This window comes from Necator americanus, chromosome X, assembly GCF_031761385.1.
Source record: "Necator americanus strain Aroian chromosome X, whole genome shotgun sequence".
Classification (NCBI taxonomy): Eukaryota; Metazoa; Nematoda; class Chromadorea; order Rhabditida; family Ancylostomatidae; genus Necator; species Necator americanus.
In genome coordinates, this window is record NC_087376.1 from 7,671,538 (window position 1) to 7,683,952 (window position 12,415).

Genomic DNA, 12,415 nt, shown 5'->3' on the forward strand with positions numbered 1-12,415 from the left:
GCAAAACAAAAATTTGAATCTACCGAAGGTGAAAAGTTGAGCAAAGGTAGGTAAATAACTAGAACAGAACAAATAGATGTGTTTACTAACATCTACTAACATGAATGACTCGTTGTTGATGAAAACCGTTTGAGAAAGCAATAATTAACTGTTGCCATGGAGAATAGGTGCTCATCGAGGTGCAGATTATAACAAACTGACAAGCCCCTTATTGAGAATGATATGAAAATTGGATAGAAAAGTACTTTCCTCAAAGCTTCAAACGATCTTACATACCTTTTTCTTCATATTTATATTTTTGTTTCATTTTCATCAAAGGAATAAAAAGGTCTATTTACTGAAAACAACATTGGATTAATCGCATTTTAATGTAATGGTCTTAAATCTGAAGGATTCTCGGCCCTCTACTTACGAAAGAATTCCTACGGATTTATCGTTACTACAAGTTTACATTTTCTCCACACTTTAATTGAGGCAAACCAAAGTTGAAAATGATGGTGGAAAATAAAACGTGCTTGGGCGTGGAATATTCCCATGTTTTATTCAACTTTCAAACAAAGTGCTGATGAGAATAAAGAAATACTGGAGAGCTATCTGTGTGATTTTTAGTTGTAACGGAGAGTTTTCGAAGATATTTATGATCATACAAATGTTTCCGCGGTTCGTTACGCACAGAACGGCGAATTTAAAGGATCTAAGAAAAAAGTGAAAAAAAATCTGCTACACGTTGTTTCTCTTCTGGAGAAAAATGTAATTCGGGTGCTCAGAATGAGTAACGGACTAAATGCAGTATAGTAGCGCTCTTTAAGTCCGAGAACGAATGCACAGTGAGAACACACAATCGCTTTTTGTATTTTCATTCAGTAGATTTGAAAATGCGTTCAATACACTGGAAATACAGGATTACTTTTATTGTTCAAGGTTTAGCTAAAAGTACCGATAATAGTGCTAGGAGTGCTTAAAAGTAATTAAAGTAATTTCAACAAATTTTTAGAAGATTTTTTGAATTCATACGTTGGGTAGAGGTCATTAATGATAAAATTATTCCGAAAAAAAGTCGAGGAATTCGGTAACTTTATGTCGCCTCTATTCTAAAACACAGCTTTACGGTGTATTTTTCTGTAGAATACAAATTTTCAATACATTGAGAAGGAAGAATGTGAAACGTAGCGGAGCAGCACATTCTCATGCTCACCTCTATTTTGGTTGCAAAACACGATTAGTAGTATCAACAGGTACTGGTTGGACAATAACGTATTAGATAAGAAATTCGTTTTCGAAATGAAAGGTTGACGTTTGGTGAAAATTTATCATCTCTGTAATACGAGTTTATAGCAAAGAAAAGCCAAAGAATACCGGCGACATTTCAGTGCTTACCTCGAAGACTCTGCACCACTTTCTCGATAAACCCCCCAATTAGATGTTCTTAGACTGACCGCTGTGAGTGAAATTTTTGTCATTCGCTCCAAATTGTTTTCAATTATCACCCTAGCGACAGCATTGTGAAAGCGGGGTGAGTGGAGCGTTTGAACGAACTCGTGAAAAACACAGCCGGATGAGTTTGCAGTCTGAAAGTATTTTTTCTTCGAAAAATCTTAGCTGAAGAATGGAGAAGTTATGAAAAAAAAAATTCGAAAAACGCATTGATGAGGACTCTGTAAGTAGCTGATTTATTAACGAACTCAAAGTGCTTTAAAAATGGTCCAATTCTGCGGTTTAGTGTGACAAATGAATTATTTAGCTACATCGTCGAGTATTCAGAGCAAAATATTTGAGAAGAAATAGCAGCCAAAGAAGTGAAAAGTTTTGTTTTAATAGAAACTTTACTACTCGTATCATGTCCACCGTACATTTCATTTCATCTACAGTTTCGATTTTCCCTGAATTCGTCGTTTTGTCACATTCCTGCCAGAATGCTTTTTCTTACAACGAAACTTCGTTATTAATGTTTTGTTCAAAAGCAATTTTTTACGAAGAAGCATTACCATAGATACAAGGTTTCAGTTTGTTTTAGCGTGCATACGACATAATTTTTTCTCTGTTCTTCAATAAATTATGCTTTAGTTTTTCTCATTTCTCTCGAACTTTTTGCTTCATGCTAACTCATTCTCAGTTAGTGTGAAGAAATAGTGGCTTTGACGAATCTGATAAAGAGCTGAATGAAAATTCTAGAAAAACTCATTTAAAGGGCCAACAGCGGAGACAACGCCTCAAAAAATACATATTTTGCCTTGAAAGCGGACAATTTCATAGCAAGAGTATAGTTTTTCGATTTCAAGAGGTAGATTTAGAGAAAAATAAGCTCGCATCTCAGGGATAAAAGGAGGATGAGTCATACTTATTTGTGGATGAACACGCTAAAAATCACATGTTACCGGATCACAGGTCTTCGCTGATATCTTTTCCTGTCACGATATTAAGAAATTAGTAAAGCGGTTTAAGGACAAGATTATTTTTCAGGAATTTTGTAGTGAATAAATGAAGAAGTCAAAATAAAAAGAAACAACAACGACAATAAAAAGATTGTTAAAAAGAGAGTGAGATCAGGAAATTAACAGAAAGAGAGGAGTTGAGGATGGAGAGAGGTTACAAATCTATCTACGGGCTAAATATGTTAGGGCACTCTAGTGAATTAGGGTGTGGTAAGAAACATGTGATGATGTTAATGCAGTGTAGGAAAAGCAAACTAAACATGAAACAAAAACACGTTTTCCTTTGATCAGAGATCATAACAGTTATCTGTGTGATTACGATTCCTTAAAAGTCGCTTGAATCGTGATGCATCTTTTATAATACATGATGAAGTAAAAGTAAAACAAGGAATTTTCCAGAAGTTCTTGTTCCTTTCAAATGCATATTTTGGGAAGAAAAAATGCCTCTGTACGTAGCTAAACATGGTATTTTTGTCAGATGAACACTCTCAGAAAACAAATGGAGGCAATACATTTGCGGTTTACAAGCGATCTAATCCTGCGCATACAGCTTAGAGCTCTTTTATTAAATTTTGTACTTCTAGAAAAAAAGCGAGAGGACTATGATAGTGTATAATATATCTGTTTCATAATAAGCTAAGAAACATTAGTGTCTATGGAAGGAATTTTTGGCAAATGCTAAATACTAAAACAAAAATATATAGACATTCACTTATACGAGTTGTTTCGAGTTTTGTAAAATTATATGCTCTATATTTTAAGTTATAAAAATTGTCATAATTCATAGTGAAATAATAGTAAGAATTCATTAGTATTAATCACTATAATGTTACAATAATCACAACGAAAAAATTCTGCGCCTACTATTACACTCCTCTATATAACCAACAAAGAGTTTTACGCATCTTCTTATATATACGGAGTTTTACGCATCTAGAACATCTTCTTGTATAATAGTAAAAGATAAAAAGTAATTACCCTAATTGAAATGTAATAATTATATGGAATAATAATCCCAAAATGCTATAAATAAGGAAATCCAACAAGGATGAGGTTTCAGCGAAGTATTCCACGCAAGCTATCGAGACCAAACAACCGACAAGGTGTAGATTTCATCGTGCCACCGGCGAGATAATAATACGTAAGCAAGAAAGACCAAGGTTCATTTGGCCGTCAATGACGAGATGAGAAATGAGGAATGAAATGAGTGCAGAAATCTATTCACTCGGAATAAATATAATGACAATTATACAATAGATTCGATGGCGAATTGAGTTAGAATATACTAGATCATTCACCATCATATATTTTTCACATGTTTTCACATGGAGTGATTGTTAAAAAAAGCTTATCTTTAATGTTCTAAATTTTAACACTGCCATGAATAAAAAGCAAAAAAAAAAACTAAAAATAAGCAAATAGTTACAAGTAGATAAAAGAGAAAAGCCTTGAACGAAGCGATTCTAGTATGGGGAGAAATCAAAACCTAAAAGGTTTATCTTGCTTCAGAAACTGATTCAACGACTTATTTTCTTTACCTTTCAATTTTTTTCATTGGTTACGTATGGTTCTCTAAGGATGTGCTAAATGAGAATGAGTGTACATAAGAGATAAGATGAGTGTGTGTTATTTAATGCAAATAGTATTAATAAGTGAGTAAATAAATAAAGTAGATAGAAAGAGTGCAGCGTTCGAGAACTTCCAACGAAGAAAACGTGAAATGCTTCCAATTTTAAGCGAGAACATCAAAAAAAGATGACATAAATTATGAGCAGGAATCTACGGATTAATGAAATAGAGAGAAAAAGAAATGGACTACTTAGTACTATTGTGTTTTTATATATATATATGTTCATTTCGAAAAAAAAATTCTAGAAATGTCCACATATAACTATTCCGGTTGATAATGTCACAAAAAGATTCGAATCTCAATCTATTCTATGAAAATAACTAAAACAATAAAGGGGGAAGATAAATATGCAAAATTCTACGCAACGCTTAACCATCAAGAACAGAGATTTATAAGAGCAGAAAGTAGATCTCGAAATAACCACCGGATCCACATAGGTGTTAAAAATTCAAGTTAGAAACAAAATCGCTATGGCTCCCTACTCTTAAATTTGACATTGAGTAAAGTAATAGGGTTTTACTTCATCCACAATTGTCTCCGCAACTCAGCTAGATTTTTTCATAAAAGTAGTGGCAAGACGTAGACCATTAAAAAATCAACACGGTTATAGAACGAGCGGGCGTCTGATTTGTCTGCATAATGTGCACCGCCTCCGGGATTCGTAGTTGTGGACTTGGCATTACATCTTGTTGAGTATCTCTGGGAGATAGGGACTTGTTTACGACTCCCCAGAAAACAGCGGGCTTTCATGCATTTTTTATGTGGTATGAAGAGAAAAAGTAGAAGAAACACAATCCAGAATATCAATACGAAATTAACCACAACGAAAAACATGTTCAATAACTAATAAGCACTTAATTGTGATTAAAAATTCATTTGAATCTACTGTTTTGTTTTGTTAACAGGTTAGCGATAGCACGTAGAAAAAAGTGTGTTTAGTGGAAAGAACTGAGAACGAGCGTCAGCGAATAGTTACAACAATAAAAAATACTATAATGAAGAGAAAATGATAGTGTAAGAAGAATGTGGCTGGTCACTCACTCACTCACTCACACACACACACACACACAAACGCTAGTTCCTCTAATCCATACCCTCATCCGCAAACGAGGACCCCACACACTCACGAGCATTCCATCAGCAACAGTATTGATTGTGTTGTGCTCTTAAGAATCATATTAAAAGCGAGAAAAGAATTAATGCAAATTGATCATTAAACGTTTTTAAAAACTCGAACAAAAATAAACCTGGTATGATCCTGGTAATTCGTCATCAAAATCTTGATAAACATAGAAACTTTGCTATAATAGAGGTCTATACATTGGAAGAGAATTTCGTTTGAGGATTTCTCACTTTCCGTAGAATAAAGGTATCCTGACACGAGAACGTTTAAAAACTTCATTCTTATTCTGGACAACATAAGCAGATATGCAATCGGCCCTGTTTTCTGTTTCGTCTATTCATCTATTCATCATTGGATGCAAAAAATGCATAAACCATTGAATAATAGTATTTTGTGATGCGAGAAGTTTTTTTTTTTCCAAATTGTTTTTCGAAGCTCTAGTTTTTCGAAGAATACTACTAGTAGCAACGCGATTGAGACAGCTTTCTCGAGCGTTAGCTGCTACACGTAAGAAAAAATTGCAAGGAAGGATGTGTCCAGTAAAATGGGTGGTCTAGACATGCGATCAGCTGCGTCTGGGAACAACAACACAATCCTGTTTGGGGTGGCAGACACTATTGATGCCATTTGCCAGAAACGAAACGGGGCATGGTTTATCATGCATTACGGTGTTCGCCTCGAGATGCAGACTACTACGATGACGTAAGGCGCAAATTTTGTCACGGAGCTTACATTCTTGGCCAATCCATAGAAAACTGCGTCCAACCCATTCAATGAATTCCTAAGCCTTTCATTTTGTCACCATACTGCCTAGCGAGGATATTGAGTCGCTCAAACATTCTACTGCCTCTCTTGTGTCTTAACAGAGAGGAATGAGGAAACCAGATAAGGTTTAAAATCCACAAAAAGACAGAAATTGAAAGACCGCAGTATAGACGGCTGTAACGACACCTTATGTTTCCTGCAAATGTGCAAAGCCGGCAGGATATACGACATCGCAGTAAGAGTGCTTTGCAAACAATGAGATCGGATGCTACAAATGTGAACTCAAAAAAGAGCAGAATAAGGGCAGTATAACATGAAAATGACGTGTTTCTGATCTCTCAACAAAAGATAGGATTATGGGTGTAGATTGCGTGCACGCATGCGATCACGCTCTATTCGTCTTGTTTGTCGTGAATCAAGGCTTTGTCGATCGAATTTTCCTACGAAGCACCTATTAGCGTGCTTTATCTGCGACCACAGGCGTACGCACCGCATTTGCCAGCGAGCGGAATCGACAGCGTAAGCAACCCATTGACTCTCCGTTCGCTGCTGGACGCGTCGCCAAGGACTGTGCTGGAAGATATGACACGTTACTAGGTACCTTGGAGAGAAATTAGCTCCAAAAGCCATTTCACACGCCACTAGTCATGGCAATTAGGAGGAATTGAGCGTCATTTAATTAATACTCGTGATCTACACGCCCAACCTCATCTTTTCGTATAGAGATCCCAACATCGACGATTTTGTGGTATGCTCCCTTTAACATACAAGCAAACGATAGGCTTTTTCACTGCCATGGAGCCTAGAGGGAGAACACGACGAACATTGAAAACATTTTAATTATGTAAATTCGTCTGAGGGAGAAGTTTCAACATTTGGGTTCGTCATACTGCAAACAGAGGGAGGTGCAGGATTTCTGTCGAGGTCAATTTAACATAGAAATGAAGCAGTTCATATAATGAGAAATCCAATTTATAATCATAACCAAATGTTTTCAACCGGGTAAGCGCGTAATACGAGTGACACAGAGATGGTTCAACGAACACTTTAGCGCGTTAGATGTCGCTACTCGAGAAAAAAGACACCTATGATACTGAGCAATATTGAACAGGTAAAAAAGGAAAGCAAACAGCCTACTTGTCACCTTGCATTTACAATTACTTTGAAAGATAGAAAGAGAAAGACAGGAATTCTTGGAGTTCATCGAAAGCATTGAAATTACGTCATCGCGATCGACTTCAATCCAAAATAGTTTGAAGTTTATGAACGTGTGTGCCGCCTAAAATTCAATAAACCCAAAGGAATGAAAGGTTTGTTTGGGCTCGGACGATTTCAAGCTATTGACTGCGCACATGCAACGGAACTCCTTACCAACTCGGCTACAGAAGCTCTGGCTAGAATCGTCACTCAGACATTTCTTCCGAAAGGGATGCTCCAGTCTCGTCGATTTAGTCCATGATGTTTTACGATGTGTTATGTAGACAACAACCGACAGACCACATTATATTGATGATGGGAGACAAGAATTGCATGGAAACGGATGTTCTGCAGAATTATTATGAGCATTAAGCGACGTAGTGAACAACAACACTTACATTCGAAGTAATGAGAGTTGTGCTATTCCCTCAGTTCATTGAAGGAATAGCATCGGCGGCAAGCGGACTGGTGCGAGAGAAGTTATAAAGTGTATGAACAACATTTCGCTTCAAACTTATAACTTATAAATACGTCAACTTATACGTAGTCAATTTAAAGAATCGTTTCATTACTGTGGCATTTATTAGCAAATAAGGTATAAAAGGTATAATAGGTAACATTAAAATAAGGTCAATTGAACAATACTAAAAACGCTTTATTTAATTACGCTCATTTATTCTGTTGTTTTAGATGAGATTTGTGATATTATAAATTAAGCTGGTTAAAAATACACTAAACAAGTTTTTTTCTACAATATATACGTCTAGCATACTATGATATATAAGAGAAATTTTCAGATCTGTTATTGACGTGCGTGAAATTCTAGTCTAAGGTTGTGATGTACCGGAAATAGAATTGTTAGTCGTAGTAGTGATAACGGGAAGAAGTCTAGTTGTTTGTTTCGATCCCTCTCCTGTCTACTGTGGAGCATACTCATTGATCAGGATTTTTTACTACATTGTGTTATGACTTATGACCTCTACTCTAACACTGTTTCCACTTTTCCTTTCTATAACAGATATGCATGTCGATTAATAAATTTTTGTCCAAGTATCTGCCACATAAAGAAAAGAGACACTTATCAGACATGTGTCTAGTTTGGCCGTATGCGGAACAGCCATATATCTTCCATTTCTCCATGAAGGGAGATAGAATTGGTTAAGTTTGTTTGCATTCTTATAAATACTCCATAGCGAAATTATTTATTTTTGAAAATAGTCCACCATCTCCTACATCTGCTACCTAGCTACAATGCTGGTATATATTCCACTGTGGTGCCTATGAAATTTCTAGATAGAATCTTTATTAGCCTGAAGAATCTTTATTAACATGATGTCTCCGTTTTTTCGCTATTTTCATGGGAATAAATAAATATTAATTGGAATAATCCCACGTTTATTCTGTCAAAGGCCACACTACCTTGCATCTTTCGACAGTCGTTCAAGGTAGTGAGAACGGAAGTCACAGACATTGAAACTAGGCTTACATAGTGTTCCACCGGATTTTCGGCGACTATTACCACACAATTGTCGCTGTCCAGTACACCAACAAATTGGCGTTATTGTGTAGAATCACCAGTAACAACACAACATTTCACTATGTGTTCTTAGCTTGAGTCGGACGCGAGGTTGTTGCTGTTCTTTATTATTGGATAACGTATTGGCGAAATCACCTTCTTCAGTGCCTGAAAGGATCAAATCGAACGTATCCGATCAAACCCCTATCCGGACAACAAGGAAAATCCTAGGCCTACTGTTGGGTCTCATAGTACAAGTGGAAGTTTTAGGCTAACCTTGCAACATTTGATCTTCATATGCAATGCCAGGCATTTGTAGGTCAGAGAGCGGTACAGATGGTTAGGAGTCATTCATCATCGTTAGACATTCCTTCCTATTATTCTTGAAAGGTTTTTTTCAATGTATCCAGAACACTTCGTCTTTCTTGCCGATATTTCTGTTTTGTGAGCCAGTATGACTCAATTCACATCATTTTCGCTGCTTGTGTTATATCTTTGCCTACCAAGTGGTGTTATCAAGCTTCCACGTCGTTTTCTTCCCGTGTGTTCAGTAATCCTCATCCTATGATTTCTACTCGTTTCCTCAATACAGGGAGCGCAGCCGGTTAGAAGTCCCGCTCGCTGCACGATTTGATTGATGGTTCGAATCGGCCAACTCATCCTTTCGGGGTCGATAAATTGGTACCAGACATGTTTCGGAGGAGAGAAACACTGGATTGATACAATGGCTAGCCCCTGCAAGTCATTGGCCACTTATACGTGCGTAAACTTCGAACGATTCTGAATTGAAGAGAACGCGGTGGCGCATCTCAAGCAGAATTATTAACGCCAGACACTCTATCCTTTATTATCTATCGTTTCCTCAATTTAAACGGGGATATGTCGTCTGATGAAGTTTTTCGCTTTGTGAGTGAAGGTCTTGGTGACAGGCTAACTGTTTTCTACTGGGAGTTTTGTTGCATTTGCTCGTCAGACCTTCATACTATAAGAATAATTTTATGAAACTCCCTATAACATGCTTTGTTTGTGCTCGCAATACTCAATAACACAACCTTCAACATATTTCATACATGAAAGCGATAGAAGCGAAAAATAATCGCGGTAATCTCAAAAAATGGGCTCTGTTGTAGTTTGTTTGAGATTCGAGCACATCATCACTATCTACACATTTATAGAAGTCAACGGCAGATGTTGGTTTCTTAACGGATCAGTACTTCTCTGATGGGATCATGATAAACACACATTGCACGGCACCGCTCGTGTTTCGCCTGGAAGTTCTATGAGTAAGACGACGTCGTCGAGCCTTCTCTGTCGAAGATTCTGACTTTACATGAGAGGAAGATTCTCTCTATTTCTTTTTTTCTGACGAACGAGTTTCACTTTGCTATAATGCGCCCGTTAAATGAATTGGTTCCAAATGTAAACGTCACTCACACAACCTTACTACAAGTTTAGCATTCTGTAAATACCTGGCACTTGATGCAACGAATTAGAATTTGAGATCGTGAGTGGAATCTTTCGCAATGTGCGATCAACTGAGAATGGTTGAGGTGAACGAAAGAAGTGATCAAAACCTCAAGGTTCTACAAAGTCTATTCCATCCAGTAATGAACCATATATGCCCTGAGGAGGTTAAAGGCTTCTTGGAACTCCTCCGATTTCTGCGGTTTGGAAACGAAAGTATGACAACGCCTGCAACCAAAAGCGTGAAAACAAGTAATTAGGACCAAACGTTGACTGCTTATTAATAAGTCAGAATCATCGGAAAACTCCATCTAAACAAAAGTAATGATCAGATTCGGTGGGATGTATTCTCAAAAGGAAACACACATAAAAGATAAAAAAGGATAAAGTCACTGGCGAATCAATCCACTTGGGATGCGCCAACGCGTTTTCTGGATTTCGTAATCGTTGAGGTTTTTGGAACCTATACAACCTATGTTGGCCTATACAATGACTTGCGGGGGCCAGCCGATGATCAAGTCAGTGTTTTATATCCTCCCAGACAAGTCTGGTACCAATTTATCGACCCCGGAGGGGTGAAAGGCTTGGTTTGCACTAGGGCGGTTTCGAACCTTCGACCGTGTGGCTACAATGGACCTCTAACCGACTGCATCACAGCCGCCCATTTGTAAAATAGCTTTAAAAAATTAACAACAAATAAAAGGTGACATAATGAACAATAGGTAAAGTAAAAAAGAGATAAATAGAAATAAATCTATAGCTTTTATCTTTTAAACAGATCTACGATCGATTAGGAGGTTATTTTGGCGATAGACACTGTCTTTGTTTGAGAGCGAGTGGACGACCGGTACATTGGGATAAACATTTATAAGTTGTTCCCAAAGAAAAGTTCAGAAAAGAAGACCACGGAGGGATGAAAGGCTTGGTTTGCACTGGGGTGGTTTCGAACCCTCGACCGTGTGGCTACAATGGACCTTTAACCGACTGCGCCACACCCGCCCCAAAACAAATAATAAATGCAAAATGAAGCGTCAGTGAGCGGAACACTTATTCGCATCAAGAAGGCAACATTTTATTGTACAGGACACAATTCATGAACATAGAAATGATGAATACCTTCTCGGAAGCACTAACAAATCGGACATTTTCAAAGCAGTAAGACGAAAGTTTGAAGAACGACGTACAAATCAAAGATACTCAGTGTAGGTTATACAGAGATTTCATGGCATCGCTGTTTGAGGATTTGAGAAGTAATGATAATGAAAAGTAAGATAGTTCTGCAACAACGTCAGATAACAAAAGAGGGGTGAGATGTAATGGTACTCAGTTGTGCCCTTTGTCAAAGATTTAAATAATTAAATCAATCGAGATCTAAGGCCTAAGCATTAATCTTAGAGAATCTCTGACATGTTAACTAAAATTCACCTTGATCACCTTGACTCCCGTTGATCTTCGAACTGGTCGAGCGGGCGCCAGTAATTCTTCCATTTGTCCCGATCGCGTGCCAGAGTCGCCCAGTGGTCCTCCTTTCGCGTAGGACACGAAAAGCATCATGATTTTCTTTGAAGGACTTCGTGAAGAAATCTGACCATCGGGTCGGCGGACTTCCTGTAGTGCGCTTAATATCACGGGGAACCCAGTCGCTCACAGCTCTGGTGCAACGGTTGCCGTTAAAGCACAGCACGTGTCCGGCGCACCTTATTTAACTTTCCTTGGCAAACGCGGTGGCGTCTCTAATCTTCAATCGCTGACGCAGGAGAGAACTTCGAATTCCGTCCCTCACTTGAACGGGATACTCTTAGCATCATTCTCTTAATCGCGCGTTCAACGACGCTTACCGCGTTTTCTTCCTGCTTGCGATATGCCCTGGTTTCCGAAGCATAGGTCAAAGCAGGAAGTACGGTGGTGTTGAAGAGGTGAGCACGGAGCCCGGTGCTCCTGGTCTTCCTCACTACATCCTCGATGCTCTTGTACGCTCCCCAAGCCGCTCGTCTCCTCCTGCTCAGCTCGGGGGTCAGGTCGTTCATCATGTTCAAGTCCCGACCCAGATAAAAGCAGCTGGTGCATTCGGATATGTTCGTTCCGTTGAGCGTGAATGGGGCATCCGAGACCCATCCGTTCCGCATGAACATCGTCTTTTGCAGATTCAGCTGAAGACCGAAGCATCCACATGTTTCGTCGAATTCGGTCAGCATTCGTTCCGCTTGGCTGATGCTAGGTGTTGTCAGCACACATGTCATCAGCTAAGCGCAAATGGTGTAGCTGCCGACCATCAACCTTCACTCCCA

General features: G+C 38.3%; 2 protein-coding genes across 2 annotated transcripts; both read right to left on the minus strand.

Moving 5' to 3' along the window:
* Nucleotides 1-1,228: 1,228 nt before the first annotated feature.
* Nucleotides 1,229-11,681, minus strand: RB195_021760 (uncharacterized protein; the record flags this gene model as incomplete). The annotated part of the gene is made up of 4 exons (XM_064208652.1): nucleotides 1,229-1,316; nucleotides 1,378-1,568; nucleotides 5,310-5,363; nucleotides 11,553-11,681. 4 exons carry the CDS (start codon nucleotides 11,679-11,681, stop codon nucleotides 1,229-1,231), a joined length of 462 nt encoding a protein of 153 aa, XP_064064533.1.
* A 179-nt stretch (nucleotides 11,682-11,860) lies between these two features.
* On the minus strand, nucleotides 11,861-12,367 carry RB195_021761 (uncharacterized protein; the record flags this gene model as incomplete). Its single annotated transcript, XM_064208653.1, has 1 exon — nucleotides 11,861-12,367. The coding sequence occupies one exon, from the start codon at nucleotides 12,365-12,367 to the stop codon at nucleotides 11,861-11,863; it is 507 nt and encodes a 168-aa protein (XP_064064534.1).
* Between the last annotated feature and the right edge of the window lie 48 nt (nucleotides 12,368-12,415).